Below are 18,296 nucleotides of genomic sequence, written 5' to 3'. Positions count from 1 at the left end.
ATTTGTATTTTCCTTCTACTGTCTTTACTTCTTTCTGGTCCTTATGTACTAGCACTTAATACGGGGAGTGAAAATAAAGAGATAAAATAGGGTTCTGCTAAGACAAAGTTAGAACTTACCTTCTTTCCATTTACTATCACCCTCCTCCTCCTTCCTTTTTCAAATCACCATTCTCTACTTCAAGGTCTATGTAATGTCTGCTCATGCTCTGGGCCATATTTTGGGACCACATTCTAAAAACATCTCCAAATTCAAAATCACCGAAGACTAAATTTTAGCACAGGGTTATTCCAATAATTTTCAGAGAGAGAGAGAGCGCCTGAAGGAAGAGCTCATATGGGCACAATTTATTTCTTCTGCTTCTAGTCTGACCAGATCTTGCCAGAAGCCCATTAGCAAACCTCAGCTGTCATCTGGGGTTAGTTTCAGGACTCTCCTCCTTCACTTGTCGTGAAGGTTTTCAAGTCCAGCAGAAGATGGGCAAGGCCCATCAGTGCAAACGGGGAAGTGATGAGGTCACTGGGTGGGTAGGTAAGCAAATCTCAAATATATTGCACAAGGCCCTGACTATGAGGAATGTTTTTCTAATCATTTGTTCCCTGCTGGAAACCTGCAGGTTTCAGTCCCTGAGGCATTCTTTGGCAGCCACTGGAGTTATTCTGGCAGTGATTGTTCAGCTGGGTCTTCTAGTCTTTTGGATCCATTACAGACCTTTCAAGGATGGAATATGCAGCTATAGCACTCTCTACCCACTGAGAACATGGTTGTTTATGAAGTTTTCTGCTTTAACAAGCAGCAGAGAAGACATTTCAAAAATATCTGAGTGATATGACATCTTCAAGGAAACCTGCCCTCATAGTAGCATCTGTCCTCCTTCCCCATTCCCCTACTGCTCCAAGGTTTGATAAAGAGCTTCCTAACACACACTATTCCCTGTTATCTGATATAGGATTTTTTGTGTTTGCGTTTTGCATTTTTTTTAACCTTTTCCTCTCATGTAAAGATGCAAACCAGAGCTAAAGTTGAAAACAGTTCTGACATTTAAAATAGAGTTTTAAACATCAATAATAATAGTAAAATGTTCCAATCCTAGTAAATTATCAATGGGTTGCCTAAAAGTAAAAATTAGACAGTTATCCTCAAACAGAAACACATTTCCTGGTGTCCACATGCTTCTATTGAATGGCACCAGTAAAATTTCCCTTTGTACAGTCCCTGATCTCTGCATTACTTAAAGATAACCCTTCTCTGAGGAATAGATTATTTGATAATAGCAAAGATGAGTTTCGCTCTGAACATTGCTACATACAAGAATCGTAAGAGTGTCAGACTCAACAAGACAAGCAAATCACAGCATGTGGAATTTGAAGTTTATACCTTATAGTGATAATCTGCCCAAAGTCCAGCTCATAGTTGTTTACTTGTGCAATAAAGATGGCAGCCACCGCCTCGTAGAGTGCTGTCCCATCCATGTTGATGGTGGCTCCCACAGGCAGCACAAACCTTGCAATCCTCCTGTCCACATGGTTATTCTCCAACAAGCACTTGAAAGTGATAGGCAGTGTGGCTGAGCTGCAAAACAGCGGAGAGATGCACACACTGAATTATTTTTATTTCTGGGGAATAGAACAAATTGTAGCAAACCTTCTCCAGGCAGGGTAAATTTTACACTAACCATGTGAGCACTGCTTCTTCATTCTTTGGTATGCATGTGTAACTCACTCGCCCTGTAACTCACTCCTTTGCTTGACGGAGATAAAGACAGTTACATGTATAAATTCTAGAGTTAGTGCAAATTTTGCTTCCCCCAAATTAAAAACGTCGTTCTCTCTTTCCCTCTTTCTTCAGAAAAGGGATAGAAATCCTGCAGAGACAGTATTGTACACTCATATGCAAGACAGGGGAAACACCCTGTGCAGTTTATTAGTAAAATCTCTGAAAACTGTTGTGCACTTATGGTTTCTAAAAAAGTCTCCTCCCAAGCCTTCTGAAATAGAAAGCCATTTTTAAACAGCATGAGTAACCATAAACCAAGGAAAAGTATAAAGCAAGAAAGGCTCTTAACTGACTGTAAGGAAATGCTGTATAAATGGCCTTAGGGATTGTTCCAGTTCTCACTGCATATTGACAGTAATTAGACGACCAGTTTAAGCAATGAATTATAATGGTAGTGAGAGCTTACGAGAGATTGGAATGCTGCTTCGGTTAAACTCCAAAACATCCCAGTGGGCAACAACTCTGACCAAGAAACTACTCCTTCTTTTGCCACAGAATGCATTAATGCAGTAACATCCTACCTCATGCATAAGCAATTTCTTATTTCTGCAAGGGGTTAGGCAAAGATTTTATTATCAACAGCATGCCTGAAAATAAAAGATACAGACCAAGCTCCTGTAGTCAGGAATACACAATTCCATTTCCTCTTTGGGACAGATCTGCCCATGTCCCTTGCGTGATCGTATAACAATCACATAATTGCAGGTCATATAATAATGTGTACATATGTAAATGAGATAATAAATATGTATGTGTGTGGAACAGTATGGAATGGAGTGGAATGGTATAATTCCTTCACAGGTATTTGTTTTAAAATGAGCTTCACCCCTTCCAAACCTTAACCCTCGATTTCATACTCTCTAAAAAAAAAATCTGATTTTTGTTTTCATTAACTGAGGCAATTAATTAAATATTATCTGCTCATAAATTTCCTCATTTTCAACAAGATGCATGCATTTTTAAATAGTAACACACCTAAACATGTTTATCTTTATATTTTATCAGCCTTTTTGTAACATTTTGCATTTTACCATATGATGTCACATTCATTAATATGTCACGATTAATTAAACTGCATTCAAGTAAGTGAGGGGGTATTTTTAATGGCACATCAGTTTATACAGAAAATAAGTAATACCACTGAAGAAAATATACAAATGGCAAAATATTTTCCTTGCTATGATACTCATTTTAGTATACTGCTCAGTATCTGAGACTATTTAAATAGCTATAAAATAGCAAACGCCTTTAAAATTATTCCAAAGTTACCTCTTTAAAGAGATAAGTAATTATAGGGGAAATATTGGTATCATGATACTAAGGTCTTTAATGTTCTGTTCACTTGTGATCTACATGCCTCGAGTCATGAAATACAGTCTTTCCACTAGTTTGGACAGTTCAGATTGCTCAGTCGCTGTGTTTTGTGAGCCTCACATCTGTAATGTGGCTCTGATATCTAAATCTTATAATGACCATCACCTGTTCCTAATGGAGGATAACACAAGAAAGACATTGAGGTGCTGGAGCGTGTCCAAAGAAGGGCAACAAAGCTGGTGAAGGGTCTAGAGCACAAGTCTGATGAGGAGCGGCTGCGGGAACTGGGGTTGTTTAGCCTGGAGAAAAGGAGGCTCAGGGGAGACCTTATCGCTCTCTACAACTACCTGAAAGGAGGTTGTAGAGAGGTGGGGGTCAGTCTCTTCTCACAAGTAACAAGCCATAGGACAAGAGGAAATGGCCTCAAGTTGCGCCGGGGAGGTTTAGATTGGATATTAGGAAAAATTTCTTCACTGAAAGGGTTGTCAAGCATTGGAACAGGCTGCCCAGGGAAGTGGTTGAGTCCCCATCCCTGGAGGTATTGAAAAGACGTTTGGATGAGGTGCTTAGGGACATGGTTTAGTGGTGGACTTGGCAGTGCTAGGATAACGGTTGGACTCAATGATCTTAAAGGTCTTTTCCAACCTAAATTATTCTATGATTCCATGATTCCACAATCTACAAATTCTTTCTCAGTTGTTACATGTGACCTACAAAATCACAGAGAGATTCTGAAAGCTCTGAAATCATAACCCTAAGTTTGCAGGAATGTATTAGCAAAATGTTTCCATGAGTAGGAGTTGTCATAATGTATTTGTGCCTGTTGTTTGAGGAAAGTAACAGTGTTTTGAAAGGAAAAGTAGCTTCCTGCAATAAGAAAAGAAAGACACAAAAGAACAACACAAAAGAAAAAAGACAAGTCTATGCTTTCATTACAATATCTCTGTTTTCTATAACCTTATAAAGCCTGACTGGTGAATGATTTACTACAGCCTGGCAGTCACTACCATGAAAATCTGGACAAAAGTAATTCTCTAAGTATGCAAATAAACTGAAAGGGCAAGGAAGCAATAGAAATCTGATTACCTCTGGTAACTGGGATATATTAAACTTTTTCATGCCAGCAGTACTAATATTTAATCAATATTTACTTTGAAAAACAAACACAGCAAAGCATAACCCCCCAAAGTACACATTAGATGTCATTTCTCTCTTGGGCATGCCTATCATTTTTCACACATTCATTTGTGAATGACTGAAATTCTCTGTGTCTTATTTACCATAAAATGTTCACAAAATAAAGGGTGCAGCTGGGGCTCACAGATAATGTAGAACTGAAACCCCTGGCATAGCTGCAACTAGGAGCAGACCACTACAGTAGCACTTCTAGATGTTAACAACAGGCATGGCCAGGAAGCAATTACAAAACTTATTTCCTTGTCTCCCTTTCCTGCAGCTACTTCAGTTGTGGAAGGTTACTTGTTTTTAAAGGCAGTCTTTCCTTGGCCATTTGTCTTTTCTGTAACAAAACCCTGTCTAATTTTTTTGAGGGAAAAACAGGAGAAAAAGGTAATCTTACAAGTCTTTTCCACCTTGCCCACACTTTGACATACCAGAATTTTAAACCTAAATGTCTTCTTGTTCTAAGGGCAGAGACCTGAGCTGTGAAATGTGCAAATTTTAACTGACTTACATCTTCTGATTTGGTTGAGATGTGACAAAGATTGTGCAGAACAATCCCATAATACCAATGGCACAACCAGCAAAATCTATTTCCACTCTTGTAAACAGAGTGTATGACACTGTTTTTGCAAGAATTCAACTTTTAAACTTGTGCATTATCTCACAGAGTCAGGTACTTATTTCATTTTAATTTTGTGCTGTTAGAAGTAACATTTCTAGGGCACATAAGTAGATGTTGGGTTTGTTGTTTATTAAATATTATAATAAAAAAGAAAATGGGCAGAATGTAAATGCAATGATGATGAAAAACGTTGTGCAAGATATTGAAAGGAAGCAAATTTCCAGGTCACAGATTCTTGTACTTTCCTAGCACAGACAACTACTACATACAGTCTCACTCAAATTTACGACACCACAACTTAGAGCTAGTAGCCTGTCTGTCCTGTTCCTATTGAAAGACTTTCTAGAACTCACTGTTCAGATGAGAAATTTAATTTATGATCTAGATGTACTGTTTTCAATTCACACTAAATTTGCTTTTATGTGCTTTATGCATTTCTGCTTGCATAAATCAGTCCAGCTGTTACAACACGTATTGTCAGAAATCAGTTTTGTCCCCTCTCAGCCTGGACTAACCCAATCAGACTTTTTAAAGTCTTCTCTTACAAGATTGCTACTTTAAAAAGTCTGATTACCCTTTCGGCACCTGTTTCAATCTGAATGAACTTTTCCTGACTACAGGTGACAAAAGTTATATGGAGTATCCTAGGAGAGGTTGTCTTGTTCAATGATGGTTCATTTTTACTCATAATGTATCATCTGGCACATATCAGAAAATATGTGTCTTATTTAAGGGTTTGGCTGTTGGTGACTTACAAAGTGGCACCTCCCCCCCCCCTTCCTACTGTCATTTTTGAGTTATATTCATATATAATTTAAATGGCTGCAGAAAAAACATTCTCAAAGAAATACTTTAATTTGTCTTTCCAGTTAACTTAGGTGGTTTGTTTTCTTGAAAGCTGCTTTATCTAGTGTTAAACAGTGGAGCAGTAACATGAAAGCCTGACATGTAACATTTATTAGGAGGAAAAAATACTCTAAAGCACTGATCTTAATCTGTTAAGTCTTTTAAAAATTGTCCTAAAGCTTTCAGCTAAGAGGAGAGGTATCTTCTTGCAGTACTAACTCTTACAATTAAAAATACATTTTTGGAGTCTTATCTCAATTTTGGGATAAAATGCTGCAGCTGCAGAGGCTGAGCATAAGCTAATGCTGGATCAGGCCAAGCTCTTACTAGTGTAAGCCACAAAGACAGCTAGTCACCGTGGAAGAACAGCTGTTCAGCCTGCTCTGTTTATCTTATCATTCAAATGCATTTTGATATTTGCTCCAAAAAATCAACAAACTGATCTCATCTCCCTTTTGCTAAATCTGCCTTTAATTTACACTGTGCAATAGCCAAGATCTTAGTGTTTCATAAGCAGCAAACCCCTTGAAAAACTCATGTTTTATTGTCTTCAGAGAAGATACAATTTGCTTCAATTGCTTGAGAAGATACTGCTTTAATTCATTAATGATATGGAAAGATGACCTAGAAAAACAGAGTTCCCTCATGGCACTGGAATGGGGAAAGCTAAAATCAAGAGGAATTTTGCCTGTAGGCCAAATACTGCTTTTTCAATACAGTAAGAGGTGACAAGATCAGGGGTGATGTGGGGGGAAGAAAGCAGCGAGTCAGAAATCCACAGCTATGTGGCCTGAACATCACAGAGCAGGGCAAGGTGGGCAATGAGAGCACGTGCTGTACCCACCTTACTGATGTAGTAAAGAGGAGCTGTATACATCGCTATGGGTGCCTGTTGCCAAAGCCAGCCTGTACTGGGGCCAAGGGTTTGGCTTCAGGGGCTGGCTGGCCAGGTGACTGGTGCAGGGACTTGGTGCTAGTTGTAGGGATCGAGTTCATTGTGTCCTAAATGATGCAACAAAGGAATAAGAGATCTCCTTCTTCTCTGTCCCTGCCTCTCCAGTAATGTCTGTGCAAACTAAAATATTACTGTGATTGGGATTCCTGGAGAAATATAAGGGGACTGAGAATGGGGTGCAGAATCTTTCGCTAAAGGGAAATGGGTTGAAATAATGTTCAGATTCAATAAAATCATTGCCATGAGATAGCTGTTTACTGGCTTTCGGGTTCCCTTGTGTTACATTCTCGGGGTTTGTGCATGGTTTTGTTTTTGATTCTTGCAGTTTGACTTTTAGCTTAAAAAGAAAGCTTTCCACAGGTGCAGACTAGCTGGAATGAATATCAGGACACTGATCTGTGGTTTTCTTTCTATCTTTAGATGTTGACATGAACTGACACAGAAACATCTGCAAGAAACACATCAGTACACTTAAAACCAACTCTTTGTTCTCCTCTAAGATGATCTGAAAATCCAATACCCACATTATGAGTGTTATATAATGCCCCCGTGGCAAGTATTATTTAACCAAATACAGATGTGTTGACTGTCAGGAGAAGCAGCTCTCCTGTCCAGCCCCAATTATTTGTGCATGTTCTTTTCGCAACAGCTCAGTCATGTGCAGTATCCATTCCTTTCAGTGTAACGAAGGTGAAAAGTTCAGCTATCACTAGACAAGGCACTGCTATTTGAGCAGAAAAACATTAAAAACCATGTTGGGCCTGTGTTGGATTTGCAAAATATACACACTGGTAAGAAGGAGCAAAGAGAGCTAAATCCATCAAACATGCCCAAGCCCCAAATCCGTAAGTTCAGAGCCTTTCTTCAGGACTTACCTTAACTTTGGTGGTACATTAGCTTCTGACAATAAATATACTAAATCTCTTCTGGTAGCAAGTCCTGCTGGTGATTCTTGACAGGCTGAGCTGCCAGCTGGCGCCAGAGCTCTGTTCCTGAACTACACCCTCTCTGGGCCTATAAATATGTAATTATTCCTTGCACAGTGGAAGGGGGGAGAGTGCTATCTCGAAGTACTCGATATCCCCAGGAGAGGGGCTCTCTCCTGGGAGTCAGAGCCCAGGAGAGTCAAAGTCAGAGGAGGTTTAAGGGAAAGCTGAATTCCCTGTGTATTCCCCACTGTCAGTGAGCACTCTCACATCAGCTTGGGGTAAGGAAATGGGGCTGGAGAAAACCTCACATAAGGATTGCTTTACGTTGGAGAGACTCAGCAGAGGGACACACCTCTCTCTCACCAGTTCTGTAAGTTGAGATTTTTGCTTTATAGCTATGCCTGATGCCTGTCTAGCTCTCCTTGCCACGATGGCTTTTGGGGTTCTTTCCTAGGAGCCCAACTCTCCCCATGAAGAGCTCAGTTCTTAGATGAACCATAGGCATCTTACATGGTTGAAAGTTGCCTAAAAGTTAAGCTTTGCAATGATGATCACTGTAATACCCAGGTCTTTTAAAAAAGCTAGCTCACATTTGCTAGAGAGCGTGCATGTTCCTTCCTTATGCTTCTACAAGTAATTGAGAAAAAAAAAGAACTGATCTAAAAATTCTCAAACCAACCATTGTTGGAGTTTCTCCAAGTAGTAATACAACTTAGGCACTCATGTAAAACAGGGGAATCAAAACCCCTGCATACCTTTGTAGATCCAATTGTGTATTTTGGTTACTACATATCATGTCTGACTTTTTATTACTACGATTGATGATATTGGCATTGGAACATTTCTAACCTTGAAATATACCACAAGCAACCTGGACCTGAATATATTATGAACTGCAAAGAGGGCCCTTCATGATTGTAAAATGGCTTGATACTCTCAGAGCTAGAGACAGAGTAAGGAGATGAGATCCAATGAAGAAACAAGCACAAGCCCTGAAAGTTTCCAGACCAGTAAAGGACTAGTAAATTGGTTATAAAATCAAAATGCAATGCTGATGCAAAACAGGGAAAATTAAGAAAAGTAATCTGTTTTTTGAAAATGGTGGAATATGTGCTAATCTTTTAAGTCTTGATTAAACCTCCCTCAATAAAGGGATCTATACTGTGAAAAAGTTGGTTATTTTCGTTCCTTATTAACAGAAAAGAAGAGAAAAGGACAAACTCTTCTGTAGATGCTAAGGGTAAAACGAGGAACAAAACTTTCTCTTTTTTCCTAAAAAGAGAAAAATTCAGATTAGATTTTTAAGGAAAATTATCTTTTTCTAGGAAAAAAGAGAATTAATGGAATGGCACAGATTAAAAAAACTGAGTTGTCAGCAATAGAGTTCTTCAGAAACAGAATTCTTAGAGGAGCAGGACAGATAGTCAAGTGTGTCAAACATGAACCTGACAAGCCTTTTCCAACACTAACATCTCTGAGTGCAAAATTAGTATCTTACTTGAATCTGGGGATGTGACAACATCTCAAGCTACAAACCTTTTATGTTCTAATAAAAAAGATTGCCTTAATTATTTAAGCCTAATTAGAGTTTAAAACACCACCCAGCACATAATTTTTCCTTAACTTTGTATTTCACAGTATGTTGCTCTTTATAGGCCATTTTGGAGCAAACTGTTATATACGAAAACACCTTGTAAAATGAAACACAGTGGAAAGCCAATACCTTCCAACTGTACTGAAATAATAATTCCCTCCTCTCCTTTCTTTTAATTCCTATACATTCCTTCTGCTCTGCTTACTCCTCCCCTAACCACTGTACATATACTCATGAGAGAAACAGCCATCTGCATCTGAGCTTTCTGCCCCAAATTACCTTGTCGGACCTCGCTAGAACTATAATGAGCCTAATCAGGCCAATGGGCTGGGAATAACAGTTTTAGGCTCTTCTCCCAAGTCTGGCACAGGTCTAGTACAACTTAAGTTTTCTCTTTTTCATTATCCCTTCAGTAAATTAGAGATTATTTCTCCTTTAGCATTGACAGTAATTACCGCATTGCAAAGTAATGTTTTGTAACAAAAAGAAGGTTTGCAGAAGATTACAGCAAAAATGAATGACATCAACTAATCTGAGTCCAGGGAAGTTACATTGTTACTTCTCCATGTATTTATTTACTTAGATAATTCACAGAAGAGTTCCAGATTTCTGCAAAACTCACGTAATTATTTACCAGTGATGATGCCCTGTGGAAACCCATATGCACTGATTACATAACAGCCCTTATTAGACTACTAAAAAGAACTTATTTAAATCAATATTTGTTTGACTGCTTTCCCAGAACTTTTTGTCTATATGTCATTCCTGCCTTTTCCTTTTGTAATCCCACCAGTTACAAATGCACTTTATTTCTAAGTGGGTCACTCCATTGTAGGAGAGATTACATGAATTATTCCTCAAGGAGCTTGGGAAGTTATGGAGAAAAGCAACGTTAGAGGCACAAGAGATAAGAAGCTGGTACAATACTATTGCCTGAAAGGATATATTAGTCACGAGAGCTCAACTTATTATAGAAATTATTATAAAATGGAAGAAGGGATCAGTATTTAAGTATAACTAGATGAAGTACTCCTCAGTCATTATTGTTAATTAGAATAAATATTTGGGCATTAATAAAACCTTTTAATTTTTCATTATGTTTCTTTATAAACAGATGTTCCCAATTTATCATTGATTTTGTACTAATTACTAATTTGCAGTCTAAATTAGGTAGATGAAGGTAGGTGTTTGTCACTAGCTGTCATAATTTCAAAATCTGGATAAGAATTTAGTATTTTCCAGTCTCTCTGTAAAGTAACAACAATAACTTTAAAAATCAAAAAGCAAAAATGAGATAAAAGAAAGGTATCTTTTCCTTTCTTTAGCCTTCTTCCTTTACAGCTGACAGTAGAAATAATAAATATGTAAGATGTGTTAAAGAGACCTATTTACCTGGCTTTTTCCGCTTGTACTGTGGCTTTTATTACTGCATAAAAAGTGGTAGGTATAGCTGCTCTTGTTACTTCAAAGTAACAAGCCTCCAGCCACAGATGCCATGAAACTGTGTTTTCATTATATCGGCTACAGAGAAATGTTATTTTAGTTGTCGTTCTTGTCTCCACTCCATGCAAGTCAATTCCAGCCCTTTCAAGCACTTCTCACGCACCAGTTTATCCATGTTGGGAGTCATTTTCATAAGCAGTTCACAAGCTGTTTCCCATTTTCACTGTACCTTTGTTCAGCTATGGTTAAAACTCATTGTACATCCTCCCTAAAAAGGATGCAAAATATATTATTCCTTGAGCAGAACAGCTAAATACTTTCCCAGTGCTGGACAATAGCTTGCAACCACAGTCTTTTCTTAATGTACCAAGAAACAAAGACTAAGATGAGTAGAAAGGGTAAAACATTTCCATATGACTGAACTAGGAGGTTCTCCACTAATACCAAAAATGAAGCCTGGACAAACTGTGTGTCCCTTATATATCTTAACTTTGTAGAAGCACAATGTTTGTTTTTATGGAAAAATACCCTTATTTCCTTTCTAGTGCTCTAAGAAAAAACATTTTTGTCCAATATTTTTTAAACTGAGGGAATACAATGTGACAAACATTATTGTCAAATGGCTCCCACATATAACTTCCAAATGTTGAGAGACACATCTTTTACAAACATACCAGTGAATTTGACACAGGCCATTGTTCAGATACAAATATATCTGCTCCAGTACAGCTATAGTGTGCTGTTCCCAAGAGAAAGCTGGAGTAAGGATCTAGCAAGTATTTTGCTGCATCTGTCTAGAAACTGTATAATACCTGGAGGACGTGGCCAGAGCAATGAGCAAGGCTTGAAGAATCCCTCTGATGAAGACAATGGGATTCTTCTTGGTGATAAAGAAGTACATCATTGGCAGAATAAACAGCCCATGCACCACCAGGCCGCAAACCACCGTAATGGCATAGAAACCCAGTTTCTTCCCAATGGCCGAAGGGTCATCCATTTCTAAGATTTTACCAGCAATTAGGAACACAATTCCAAATGGAAAATACCTGAGCAAAAAGACAGAGGGTCATTATTAGGAGATAGCTCACTTCCATCGAACAGTATGAGCTGGGAAATCCTTCCAGTAACAGTGCAGTAACAGCACCCTATCTGGAAGCGGCACAGCTGGGTTCCGTTGTTTTATCAGACTAAGCCCCTCTCTCTCACACTTGAGGAGTGTGCCTGAAGCACTGGGCTAAACAATCTTTTATGTGGGGTACTCCTCAGCACAGCTGAGGTTATAGGAATGACTTTAAAACGTTTTGGTTCAGAAGGCAGCTCTGACTTTTTAGCTTAAGGCTGGTCCTTTACTGGGGAGAGCGGGAATGTATCCTAAGCTCTGCTCATGTGTCTGTGCTCGTGTAACTGTCCATGGATTTTAGTTAGAAGCTGTTAAATAAATGTTTATGTTGCCTTTGGAAGACATGGGAGAAACACCAACATGCATTAGACATACTCTTGGACTGCCTGGAAGTTTGATTCGGGGCAGATATATAGGCAGAAGAATAGTTAGTTTCTGAACCCTCTCTGGACTAGATGTGGGATAGGTGCTTTATCAGAACTGTTGTGCTTCTGTGCATGGCTAGACACAAAGCCACAGGTGCCAAAAGAGCTTAAGATTAAAAAAAACACAACCAAACCTGGGGGCATCCAGCCATCTTCCACTTGCAGCTGTGCCATCTCCAGAGACTTGACACTTACCCCTCACCCTTCCAGAAATTATTACCCCCTTGGACCCATCTAACTAAGCAATCATTCCCTGACCCAGCTCAGTCAGACTGGACCAGGTATCTGGAAACAAAGGCTGAGTGCTGGTAGTGGGATCCCCCCCCCACATCAGGCTAAGCCATGTTTGGGGACCTTCTGAAGGGTGCGGAAGATGCTAAGCTGATAGTTTTTGTTGTTGGCTGTCACCTACTGTTCCTCTGATCTTTGGGACAGGTGGGTTGGCAGGTCTAGCTGGCTGTCAGTGTAATTTAGGACTGCTCTGAAGGCTTTTCCTAAGTTACATGGCCTCTGATGGTTCATTGAGGGCTTTTCTGCTGACTGGAGACATCCCAAGTGACAAGCAGTCTGGGTGTATCATCTCCACTGTGCTGTTCAGTGCAGAGATACCCAAGCTAGCAGCAACCATGCTAACAACAGTACAGTCACGTCAGCACAAGAGCCCAGCCCCCTCTGGAGCGAGCTAAAGCCAGGCTGGTATTTCTAGTGGAGCAATGCTGTAAGGGATGGAAGTACCAGCTTGAGCATCTCATCATGCTTCTCCCTTGTGTGGGCTGGATGTATTATAATCCCTCTTGGCATGCCCAAAGATTGGCAGTGCCCCTAGTGCATACAGCACACACACACCCAGCTATACCATGTTTCGTTATTTGGGAGTAATATATAGGGTGCCTCTGTCAAAATGACAGTACAAGCCAGGGACAGGATGTGTGTGTAGCTATCTTCCTTCAAATGCTGAGGCCCCGCACAGCTAAGGATCATTCAACCTCATTTATTTCCCTGGAAATAAGTTTATGACATTTCTGTGCATCCTCTTGTGTTGAAATTTTCTTACTCTTTTAAAAAAATACTGATTTTCTTACTAAAACAGTTACTTACCAAACAGCAACTGCCACTATCTTCATGACAGATTCATTTAAACACTGGCAAAAGCTGACCAAAGGAACGCCACTGTTCCCCATCCTTCCCAACATTATACCTGCAAACAAAGGCATTCAGGTTCAATTTCTCAGGTGCCTTCATGCAAATCCCCAGTGCTTTCACCCCCTGCTGTAATTCAAAGTGAACTAAGTGGAAGATGACTGGATGAATATAGATCTTCGTTCTGTATAAAGAGACATGCTTTGGCTCCATACAGGGCTCTCTCCCCTAGCTGAGTGGTTTTTTCATTTGCAGTTCCCTGAAAGTTTCCCTGTGGAGGTACAAACTTTTGTGCTGTAGGTTTAGCCACTCTGGTAGCAAGCCTGTTTCCTTAACTGTCTTTCATAGAGCCCTGAGAAGGATTTACTTGCTCTGAGGGATCCATGGAAGACAAACGGAAAAACATTTTTCTAGCGAAGGAAGCTATCTCTGCCTGCAGTCTGCCCTACTGCTGTGCACTGCGTACCACTGGGCAGCATACATGAATCCATAAATATCCGTAAATACTGGGGCAAAGCCGGTATTTAGGTTTGTTCTGGTAACGGGGAGTTAATATGGGAGGGCTCCATCCTATTTTTAGTAGATATCTGTCTACGTAATAACAACCAACCCTCATAATCAGTCAGGCTTTGCAACCTTGCGGGAGATAAGGAAATGCAAGTTCATGTGAAGAAAAGCCAAACTGCTATACAGACTAACCAGCAAAGAAGAAAGCCAAGAAAACCCATTTATGTGCACGCAGAGCTCAGAAAGGAAAAGAATACAGCTCTGGGATGTGCCATCTAACCATATACTCTCCAGACAGTGTTAGTTTCCAATAATGCATATAAATAGATATATTTTTCCTATTTTATTAATTTTATGCCATCATTCCCTGAAAGGATTATAAGTGATTGATATAATTGCTCAAGGAAGCACTTCAAAAGCTAGCTGTACCAAGTGAGACTGCATTTGAAGGGAGTTTCATGAGGAAGTAGGGGGCTATGAGTGGGGTGCGTGCTGCCACTTGCTCTGGATATGCAGTGTCCTTGCTTTGAGCAGGAGCCCGGGCTCTGTCCCTCAGAGCCCACATCTGCACTTGCGAGCCAGGTCTCAGGCAGCACCGCTTCCAGGGCAATCCCCTCCTGAGGCAGGGAGGGAGGGTCTCAGCTGTCTTATCCAGGGATTTCACAATAACAGTGCATTCAAGATGTGGGCTTATAAGCCTGCTAATATTCATCTAAGCTATAACTTCAAGGTCAGAAAACAACACTCCTTTATTAAGCATGTTGCTCATCTTTGGTAACGGGACATTAAATATAGTTCAGCTTTTGTAGCCTGGTTGGTGGCAGTTTTACAAGAGTCTTAACTTCTAATTCTGTATAACGCAAAAAAGAAGGAACATTTTCTCTTTTATTTTATAGAATAACTGAAATTTGCTCTTTAAAACAGTGTCCTACCTAAGCATGTGGCTATTGGTGGGGACAGACAAGGGAGCAGGCAGGACTGGGGCCTCCTGTCTGCAGGCCCGATGTACCAAGTTCCATTTCAGTGCAAACGTTTTCCTTGTAGTGAATAAATGATGTGTGTTCCTCCAAGAAAAAAAAGATCAGATGTCTCAACTCTTAGCTACTTGTCATAATCTCTAACAGAAATTCCTGCACACTGTCTGAGAAGAGGTAGTATAGCTAATCACAGCTGAGCCCAGCATCAAGGCGGTAATAAGAACTCATACCCACCCTAACACCATTTTTGATGCCAAAGTGGTGTAAAAAGACCTTTGTGCAAATAAGACTCAGCCAAAGTGAGCAAAACTGTTACCAAGCACCAAGGCTTGTATACATTCTTTTGCAATAAATAAAAGCTTTGGAAGAATCTCTTCTTTCACAGAGATTCAAGCCACATGTCTTCTATTTCATTGCTTCCATTTTTTGGGGGGTGCAGAAAGCTGAAGACAGTGATAAATGCTTGGCTGCATCCTTTGTTCAAAACAACAGTCTGAAATAGTCACCAGTAGATGACAAGTTTTGAGGGTTTAGAGTCTCAGGTTTGTGGCTGATACAGTCACAGGTGACCCAGCAGCCGGGACTATGCTGTACGTGGCAGTACTGGCAGTACATTTTCTGTATATCAGCCAGGGAGAAACTAGCTGTCAGCTTCCATCTCTTGAGCCCCAGGCCAGCAAGACTTAGGGGCATGGTAAAAGTAATACATTCAGTTCTGGGAAGACAATGAATGATCTTCTGTGCTCAGAAGTATAAAATTGCCCTTGATCCTAATAAGCACATGTAATTCATTCATATCCAATACTTTTTGGCTGGACTAGTGTTTGCTGTGACATTGTACTTTGGGAACTGACTGTAAAATACTACAAACTGGGGGACAGCCAGTTTCCAGCAGTGTTGCGTATGGAATACCACCCACTGGAGAAACTGAAGAAGAGACACAAATCTGCTAATTCCAGGCTTGACTTTTGACCCCTCATGCTGGTATGAACCACGATATAATAAATAGAGTCAAAGATGTTTTATGGAACTACCTCTGCTGACCAGATTAACTTCCAAGAATAAATTTAGATAAGGAAAATTTGATCAGCATTTTCTTGTAAAAATCATCAGAACTTTATGATTAACTAGGGCATGTTTGTTTAAATTCCCTCTTCCGAATCCACAAACATAATATAACACACATGGCACCAATGAGTTCCTCCAGCAAGTTAAACTGAATAAATTAGCCAGACAGAAGCTTTTAGAGTCCACTGTGATAAGCTACTAGATGGTATATAACTATCAGCATTGCAGGATGGCAAAATAAAATCAAGAAATTTCAATCAAAAAGAAGATCCACAGATTTAAAACTGATAAAACAATATACCTTTGTAGCTCACTTATTCAAGATATCACTGAGGCTTGTTGTCTGAGTTGGGTTCTCACAGTGACAGTTATATTCTACACTAATCATGTGGTAAAATGTGACTAAGAATGGGTAAGAACAACAGACAGGGCAGGTTCCAGGGCTAAAGTAATTTTCTGCCTGGTGAGGGGAACTTTAGCCAAGGAGTTGGTCTGCGAGCAGGTTTTGCTTGGACTGCCAGCTGCAGGAGTGAAATGTCCAGCCACGAGAGCAGGGGGCATCTTGGCCTGATGCCCCCTGAACCAAGAGCAGTGTGGGAAGTTCTTCATTCCTGTAATACAACACCTAGAGCTCTGGGCATTAGAAGTGTACTAACTTCTTGGGTTTTGGAAAGAAAGTCTGCCGCGGACTTGTTTATTTCAGAATTTCTTGAAACTTTGTCTGGGATTTTTGCTACTGTCCAGAGAATGAAACAGAATATTGGCAGAGGGGCCATGGGTCTGACCTGGTATAGTAATTCCTACCTCCTTTGAGCACACCGTATTAGTGTTTCTTACAGTCAGGAAAAAATGGTTCATAAATAAAAGCTCAACATAATCCAGAAAAAACCAAAACAAAAACAATGTAAGTGCATGCACAGAAAACAGAACTGCATGGAACAAAAGTCATCAAGGATTTTTAATCTTCAAAAGGTTGGGGGAACAGCTCTGTAACAGTCTTGCCTTTTTCCTCACAAAGTTTAGACAGAAGCAGGTAAAAAAGGTGAATCAAGAAACCAAACAACCCAACACCTATCTTATTCTCTTAAATGGACATTGGGATTATTACAAACCAAATATGTCTGAAACCTACCCATTGTGGCAGAGAATATCACAATCCCTAGCACATTCATGCCATCACTAGTGCCTGGTTCTGACTTGTAAATCACTTCAGGAGGGGGAGTGATATCCAAGGCAAAATTCTGAACATTGGATCCATTCTCATCCTGGACTCCATATATTATAATGCGACGAGTGGTGCTTTCAGATGATGCTTTGTTAGATTTAATGATGGGAATACTCTTGGTGCGATACTGAAAGAAAACAAAATATTTTTTATTATAATATCCTAGCAGGAATTAATAGTTTAATGAGACCTCCTAAGTGCTGTATTTCAACAAGTCTGCATGTTAAAGGGATAAGCATGAAAAGAAGAATGAAAGCTCCTGTCCCTATGCTGCTAAAATCTGTAACAACAGTTGAATTTTTGGAAAAGCATAACAAAATCAGAGTTTCCCATAACCAGACCCTTGTGCAGCAAACACATCGTCTCCTGATAGAGCTACTTTCCTATAAGACATAATCGGGAATGACTCCGTAGAGGTTCTGAGTGCCCTTCTCTTTATCTCACGAGAGGTAAGGTTCCCATGAAATATTCCGCCAGTTGAAACCAATATAGGCATGCTTCTTGCTCACTCAGAACTTTTAGATGAGGCTTTCCAGCCAAATTCTAGTCTGATTAATTAGATGCTTCCTAAATACATTATTTTGTTACTTTAATTGGACATGGTATTCTCTTCTTCCTTTGCATGGTGTTACTGTGTGCTCTTAAAGAGATTCCAGCTACTCTGTGACTCCAGTCCCATGGTGAGAGAAACCATGCTCTAGACATACTGGCATAAATTGTTCTGCTTCCCTACAGCACCTTTCTCAAGGTCCTCCAAGATCTGGCCTCAAGTGGAGGTGGAGCTGACAGAGGTGTGCATGTCTACTTTCTAGTCGCACTGTGCATTTTATGCTTGTTTTGCCTTCAGATACCAAGGCTGCTGAGGCTAACGGAAAGGGACTCATTAATTCCTAAATGCTGAAGTAATCTGTATCTGAAGTATCTGAAGTAATATGCAATGTCTGTATCTGGATTCTGTTTTACGAAGATACATGTTTTATATGATGCTGGCTCACCTCTTTCATCAGTGGTAAAAGGAATATAGCCACTTACCTGCTTGAATGTGGCCTCAACAAGATTGGCTGGAAACATGTTCCTAAAAATGAACAAATAGAAGAATAATTCCTATGGAACTGAAAACAACTTCTGTTTACTGTGTCTTGGGTCTCCCACGATAAATCAGTTATTTACCCT

The 18,296-nt window shown here is 39.9% G+C and overlaps 2 protein-coding genes across 3 annotated transcripts in view; one reads left to right on the top strand and one right to left on the bottom strand.

The window, feature by feature from the left end:
- Positions 1–18,296, bottom strand: part of SLC1A7 (solute carrier family 1 member 7) — a 56,357-nt gene that overhangs the window by 8,577 nt on the left and 29,484 nt on the right. For both annotated transcript variants that reach the window (XM_072868405.1, XM_072868406.1), the window contains 5 exons: positions 18,156–18,198; positions 17,031–17,250; positions 13,305–13,404; positions 11,474–11,707; positions 1,378–1,572 (listed from right to left, as the gene is read on the bottom strand). In XM_072868405.1, the coding sequence (XP_072724506.1) occupies positions 1,378–1,572; positions 11,474–11,707; positions 13,305–13,404; positions 17,031–17,250; positions 18,156–18,198 (792 nt within the window). The remainder of the gene's footprint in view (positions 1–1,377; positions 1,573–11,473; positions 11,708–13,304; positions 13,405–17,030; positions 17,251–18,155; positions 18,199–18,296) is intronic.
- The window catches only part of PODN (podocan), a 71,769-nt gene that overhangs the window by 47,126 nt on the left and 6,347 nt on the right, over positions 1–18,296 (top strand). The window lies entirely within an intron of this gene.

Source organism: Ciconia boyciana, chromosome 7 (genome assembly GCF_034638445.1).
Source record: "Ciconia boyciana chromosome 7, ASM3463844v1, whole genome shotgun sequence".
Taxonomy (NCBI): domain Eukaryota; kingdom Metazoa; phylum Chordata; class Aves; order Ciconiiformes; family Ciconiidae; genus Ciconia; species Ciconia boyciana.
Note: the sequence above shows the minus strand (reverse complement) of the source record. Positions and strands in the feature narration are given on the sequence as shown.